Source organism: Vulpes lagopus, chromosome 8, assembly GCF_018345385.1.
Source record: "Vulpes lagopus strain Blue_001 chromosome 8, ASM1834538v1, whole genome shotgun sequence".
In the NCBI taxonomy this organism is placed as follows: domain Eukaryota; kingdom Metazoa; phylum Chordata; class Mammalia; order Carnivora; family Canidae; genus Vulpes; species Vulpes lagopus.
The window spans coordinates 80,743,641-80,750,752 of record NC_054831.1 but is presented as its reverse complement, the minus strand read 5'-3'; the positions used below and the strand labels follow the sequence as shown (position 1 = coordinate 80,750,752).

The 7,112-nt window shown below is 43.1% G+C and overlaps 1 protein-coding gene across 1 annotated transcript; it reads left to right on the top strand.

Moving 5' to 3' along the window:
• The first annotated feature begins 1,881 nt into the window (after positions 1 to 1,881).
• On the top strand, positions 1,882 to 4,160 carry LOC121497946 (glutamate dehydrogenase 1, mitochondrial). The gene has a single exon (XM_041767783.1). It carries the CDS (start codon positions 1,882 to 1,884, stop codon positions 3,550 to 3,552), a length of 1,671 nt encoding a protein of 556 aa, XP_041623717.1. The 3' UTR covers positions 3,553 to 4,160.
• Positions 4,161 to 7,112: the final 2,952 nt, after the last annotated feature.

Sequence of the window (7,112 nt, the reverse complement as noted above, 5' to 3'; positions counted from 1 at the left end):
GAATTGTTCTTTTACGTGTGGTTGGTGGACTTTTACTAACAAAATGATCTACTGACCGTCCCCTATTATAAGGACACACAGGAACAGGCAATTTGGCTGCAGGAGTTACTCTTTCTTCTCTTTGAGCCATATTCCAACTGTATCCCTCCACAGAATTTTATCTTCATGTAATATTTTTTTCTTGAACATCTTCATCGATTGTTTCAAAATTCCTTGTGTGAGGAAAACATATAAATTAAAAATAAAGTATTTTTAATTCTGCCCACACAGCTCTAAATGTTCTGTTTTTCTATACTGAGTTATAATTAATATTTGTGTGAGATTGATCAAAGTCACAAATATATTGTACAACTGTATGTTCAGGAAGTCAAGAATAGAATTTAATTAGACATGTGTACCCTAATGAAATCAATGCACATATTTTTTATGAGTTGATGTATCCGTGGGTAATTATTACTTAGCTGACGGAATGGAATAAGTATAGCATTAAATCTCTTTGTAGGGTTGGGGGGGGGTTGTTTGTTTTGGTTTTTTACCTGATGGAGGCCCTGAGAAGAGCTGGGATGCCTCAGAATTTCACTGAAGTGCTTACAACTTTTTCTGAATTATGTGAGACATATCAGTAATCTGTTGTTGAAAAAAATGTAGTCCATCAGCTGGTAGATCAATTATGTTCTCTTTGAAAACAAATGATCAGAAACCACATGGCTTACAGAGGACGTGTTATCTCCCCACTGGCGTCCTCTGCATCTCTGTTACTGCTCCTTGGTGTGTTACTTGCTTTGTGATGTTGTGGAATGTGTATCTGCCTGACTTCCTCTGGGACGCTGTAGGGCCTGCAGGGACAGGATCATTGCCTCTGCCTCCCCCTACCACCCTCTCCTCGTCCTTCTGCCCTCCCCCTCTCACGCTCAGTGAGCTCCGCTGGATATTTCTCTAAAATGCTTCCACTCGGGAGGCATTTGATAAAGTGTTGATTGTCTTAAGCATTCCGCAAGCTAACAAAACCATGGAAGAGAATTACTTGCACTTCACAAAAAAAAAAAAAAGTCTTTTTAGGAAAACATGCATTTGTTCTTGTTGATAATTTCCAACCGTGCTGTTAACAGTGTGTGATGTTCACTGTTAAAATACTTTATTGTGTCTACTACTTCATGTTCAAATCAATTTGCGGGCCTGGATCAAAGCAGAGATTCTTGTTATACTCGCAGTATGTAAAGCCCTTTAATGACGGAGAGAAGCCCTGCCACGGGCATTAATCATTCAGTTAAATTCCATAGAAAGAGCCACAAAAAGCATTTTATCTTAAATACATGGATCAGAGACTAAAACTGACCCATACATGAAAGTGGGACGGTGCCCCTGTTAATGTCGCGGGTTCTTCCCTCTGTGGTGCAGGACATTTGCACAGGAAATGCCCCTCCAATGCTCTCTAGGTTAGGGACATTTGCAAGATAAGGCTTAGCTCTGCAGGGACTGGGGAAAGATTCCCATATCTCCCCCTCCTTCTCTTAGGAAGCCTCCGCATTCCCAACCATAACTACCTGGGAAGTATTTTTTATGTCTTTGCTATTGAGTTGCATATGACCTTTGAAATGGATGAGTCATCATTTTGGTTTCTCTTCTTATTTAAAGGGGATATGAACCGTATAATTTTGTTTTTATTAATTTTTTAATAGGGGTTAATTTAATGTTATCTATTTGGGAGAATCACAATCACTTCTTTTAAAAGCCATCAAAGAAAAAAAAAATAAAAAAAAAAAAAAAAAAAAAAAAAAAAAAAAAAAAAAAAAAAAAAAAAAAAAAAAAAAAAAGCCATCAAAGAGTAAAGTGAGGCGCCCGCGGCCCCCGCCCGCCGCCGCCGCCGCCGCCGCCGCCGCCATGTACCGCCGCCTGGGCGAAGCGCTGCTGCTGCCCCGCGCCGGGCCCGCCGCCCTGGCCTCCGCCGCCTCCGCCGCCCCCGACGCCGCCGCGCTGCGGGGCCGCGCCCGCCCGCAGCCCCCCGCCGCCCCGCCGCCCGCGCGGAGGCACTACAGCGAGGCGGCGGCCGACCGCGAGGACGACCCCAACTTCTTCAAGATGGTGGAGGGCTTCTTCGACCGCGGCGCCAGCATCGTGGAGGACAAGCTGGTGGAGGACCTGCGGACGCGCGAGAGCGAGGAGCAGCGGCGGAACCGGGTGCGCGGCATCCTGCGCATCATCAAGCCCTGCAACCATGTGCTCAGCCTGTCCTTCCCCATCCGCCGCGACGACGGCTCCTGGGAGGTCATCGAGGGCTACCGGGCCCAGCACAGCCAGCACCGCACGCCCTGCAAGGGAGGTATCCGTTACAGCACTGATGTGAGTGTGGACGAAGTGAAAGCTCTAGCTTCTCTGATGACCTACAAGTGTGCAGTGGTTGATGTGCCATTTGGGGGTGCCAAGGCTGGTGTTAAGATCAATCCCAAAAACTACACTGATAATGAATTGGAAAAGATCACAAGGAGGTTTACCATGGAGCTGGCAAAGAAGGGCTTTATTGGTCCTGGCATTGATGTGCCTGCCCCAGACATGAGCACAGGTGAGCGGGAGATGTCCTGGATTGCTGACACCTACGCCAGCACCATAGGGCACTATGATATTAATGCCCATGCCTGTGTCACCGGTAAGCCCATCAGTCAGGGTGGGATCCACGGGCGGATCTCTGCAACTGGCCGGGGAGTCTTCCATGGGATTGAAAATTTCATCAATGAAGCATCTTACATGAGTATTTTAGGAATGACACCAGGGTTTGGAGATAAAACGTTTGTTGTTCAGGGATTTGGTAACGTGGGCCTGCACTCTATGAGATACTTACATCGTTTTGGTGCTAAATGTGTTGGTGTTGGTGAATCTGATGGGAGCATATGGAATCCAGATGGTATTGACCCAAAGGAACTGGAAGACTTCAAATTGCAACATGGATCAATCCTGGGCTTCCCCAAGGCAAAGCCCTATGAAGGGAGCATCTTGGAAGCTGATTGTGACATCCTGATCCCCGCTGCCAGCGAGAAGCAGCTGACCAAGTCCAACGCACCCAGAGTCAAGGCCAAGATCATTGCTGAGGGTGCCAATGGACCGACAACCCCAGAGGCCGATAAGATCTTCCTGGAGAGGAACATCATGGTGATTCCAGACCTCTACTTGAATGCTGGAGGAGTGACAGTGTCTTACTTTGAGTGGCTGAAGAATCTGAATCATGTCAGCTATGGCCGTTTGACCTTCAAATATGAAAGGGATTCTAACTACCACTTGCTCATGTCTGTTCAAGAGAGCTTGGAAAGGAAATTTGGAAAGCATGGTGGAACTATTCCCGTTGTGCCCACAGCAGAATTCCAAGACAGGATATCGGGCGCCTCCGAGAAGGACATCGTGCACTCTGGCCTAGCTTACACCATGGAGCGCTCCGCCCGGCAAATCATGCGCACGGCCATGAAGTACAACCTGGGCTTGGATCTGAGAACGGCCGCCTACGTCAACGCCATCGAGAAGGTCTTCAAGGTCTACAATGAAGCTGGGGTGACCTTCACATAGACGCCTGGCTGACCTCTTCACCGCCCTCTTCCCCCCTTCGTCTGCAGACCCTTCACAAGTTTACATGTAGCCACAGAAATCTCTCGCGCGCGCTCTCTCGACTTACTAGATAATGGACATCACGCTCAACACATCAGTCCAAATCCGCCCCTTTGAGAAAAATTAAGGTTAGGGGATCATATACCGGCCAACGAATATGGAACTAGAAACGACCTGTGCCACAGAGCCATTTGGGTATTTTTGCCTTTAAATGGAAGGTCTCTTCCCTCCAGCTGTGCTGCCTTGCTTCATGGCTGCTCTGGGAAGGTGGGACCCCCAGGGCGGATCCTGGGGCCGGGAATGCACCTGTTGCCCAGCAGCAGCCAGTGGCTTACTGCCTCGGCTCTGGACGAGTCTGAGACCTGCAGTAGCTCTGACGCCTCTGAGCAGCAGGTGTGGGGCGTTTTCAGAGGGTGGCATGGTCCTCAAGTGACTTACTGGTATTTTACATCAGCAAAATAACTCAGTTTTACAGATTGCAACAAAGATAAAAGCTGTTTCTCTTTATGCATTTTATTCTCTTAGAATAAAATACATGCTGCTGTAATAAAATTGCCTTTAATCACTTACCAAGCCTAACCTTGACTCGAGCAGTGAATGCCTATAAACATAATAAATGAAAAGAAGCTAGTATTTTTATAATATAAAACAGTATCATTTATAGCTTATCAGTCATGTATTGTTGTCCAGCAAAAAAATAAGTCCAATGGAGAATTAAGTTATCTTCACACCTGCCAATGGTGGAGGCTATTTTTGTTAAGACTGTCAGAATTTACTAACCGCAGTTACGACATAGAGTCCAAAGAGTGCAGTAACCTCCTTATCATGGTAATTAATTGTTCTCTTCTGAAGATCTACTGTGTTGTCTAATTGAACAATAATTCAAGTAGAGCGTCCCAGAAAAAAACCACTTGGACTCCCGCTCTGGAGTCTAGCTGGCGGCTCCGAGCCCTGCCAGGGGCCCCAACTCGGCCTGCCTTGGCGTCCCCTGAGAGGCCTGAATTCTGCTCGCAGCTTCATTACCACTGGGCTGGAAACATCCTTGGGTTGAGTGTTTTGTTTGGGAGTTATTTCACGAGGGCCTTTTGAACAGTAGTGTCCCAATGAAGTACTAGATATTATTTATGTAAGAATGAGCTTTTTTTTTTTTTTAAACAATATCCTTTCAAAATTTCTAACTACTTTGTAACTGCATGACTTAACCTGGTGATAAAAGCAGTTATTAAAAGTCTACCTTTTCCAAAAAAAAAAAAAAAAAAAAAAAAAAAAGAGTAAAGTGAAAAAAAGAAAAAAATTAAAATAACTCCATTTCTCCATTCCTCCCTTTACTTTAGTCTCGAAAGCAAGACTCTTGAAAGTGATACGGTAACCACTGCCAAGGGTCACCCAGCACCACGATCTCATGTTGTATTGGTCCAAAACATACATACAAAAATACAAGGAGAAAATTAGAGATAAAGTAATGTTTTTAATCAGAAGGAGAAAACAAATTAAATTGCAATTTTTGTGAAAGCATTCCAATATGACAACTGTTACAGAATTCAGAAAATTAACATAACTGTCTTTTTAAAAGACCTTATCATTAGAGAGAGAGAGTGCATGTGCGCGAGAGTGAGGGGAGAGGCAGAGGGAGAGAGAGGAAAAAAAATCCCAAGAAGGGTCCATGCTCAGCAGGGAGCCTGACCTGGGGCTTGATCTCATGACCCTGAGATCTTAACCTGAACAGAAATGAAGAGTCAGACACTCAACTGACTGAGCCACCCCAGGTGCCCCTAACACAACTGTCTCTTAATTAGTTGCCTAATATAACTCTGGAACCCTTAAAAAAATGGTAGCATACCTAATCCAGGTCTAAATATTTGTTCTATCATTTTTATAGAATAAATAGACCAATTTAGTCTTTCCTCTAGAATGGTTAGCAGGGTATTTTTTTAATTAATAGTTTTGAAAAATCTCTTTCAGTTTTACAACTGGTTATTAGTGATAGTATATTCTGAAGTCCTCTATCAACTTTTTCTCCTATGTAAGCTGTAAGATTACAGGATTTGTCAAGATTTTTAAATTTTATTCATAATTAATTGAATTGATTGATAATACACATTAACCACTTTCCAAAAAATGTCCCATTTCTAGTGGCATCGTATATGTTTCATGTGAACATAATCAATGCCAGGATTTTGTGTTGGATCAGCAAGAATTTTAAAACTTCTTGGCAAAGGGTTTAGATGATGCACAATCTCTTCATTGGTGTGATCAGAAAATTCAAAAGCCTTTTGTGACTTCTGTTTGAGATTTATTTCTTACCCTTAATGAATTACTGCTTTTGGTGTGATCTGGAAAACATTCATTATATTTTTCTACTCAATATTGGAATAAAGACTTTACTTCTAAGACACGTCTTTCTGTTTTGTTTCATATTCCATTATTTTTTCTCTTGCACTCCATTGGTGTTCTACTTGATAATACATTTGAAAATAATTGAAACATACCTGTCGTATGTGTATAACAGCTTTTAATTCCTTGTTTCATTGAAACTTGTAGAACATCCTATCACATGGTAGTTACAATGATGTATCCAAACTTTATCAATCTTTTAAATAAATTTATCGTATCTAATCTGTGTTTGAGATTCTCTTTGGAGTCTTCAAATATTTATCGTGGAGTCCTTAAAACCTTATTGGACCCAATTTTCCAAGTTTGAACATGAGTGTTTCCGCCTTGTTGTTTCACTGATAGTATCTTAAGAAAAATCAAATTTCTCACGTATGTTTACATTTAGGAGATGATCCTGAAAAGAAAACATATAACTTGCAAAATACTGATGAGGTCAACAACCTCAGGACCTATGGAGATACCCAGTTTTCCCAACAAGATCAAGAAAATAAGATAAGCATATAGCCAAGGCCTCAGACTTTGCTGTCATGAACCCCAGGGTATTTGATGTGAGGATGGTGGTGGGGACGACAGGGGAGTAAACCTACAGGGCATTCCTCTTGTTCATCTAGTTAGCAATAACTTACTAGATTTGACAAAGAATCATACAGTGATATCCTAGAAAACTCCAAATGAAAAGTACCTCTAGCTCAGGGGTGCCTGGGTAGCCCAGTTACTTGGGCATCCATCCGACTCTTGGTTTGGGCTCAACTCGTGATCCCAGGACTGTGGGATTGAGAATGGCATTGGGGTCCATGCTCAGTGCAGAGTCTGCTTCAGACTTTCTCTCCCTCTCCTTCTGCCCCTCCCAGTTCTGCGCTCTCTCTCTCAAATAAATAAATAAATCTTTTTTAAAAAAAGTACTTCTAGCTCAGCTTTTCTTTAACTGAATCCCCCAAATGCCTTAAGCTTTATAGCTCTGCAGTAAGCCTACCTCTGTTTCACAGTGTCACCAGTTAAGCCCTAGAGGCTGCGAAAGTCATACAGTTTAGGAACAGTAGCCTCAAAACTAATAAAAGAGGTATAATCAGGCCAAAAAATCAATACTTTCATCTCCAAAGATTTTAGGGTTTTTAATTAATGATACC

What these genes read in the sequence shown, in the direction of transcription:
- LOC121497946 (XM_041767783.1), top strand. Translation starts at nt 1,882, where the DNA reads ATGTACCGCCGCCTGGGCGAAGCGCTGCTGCTGCCCCGCGCCGGGCCC.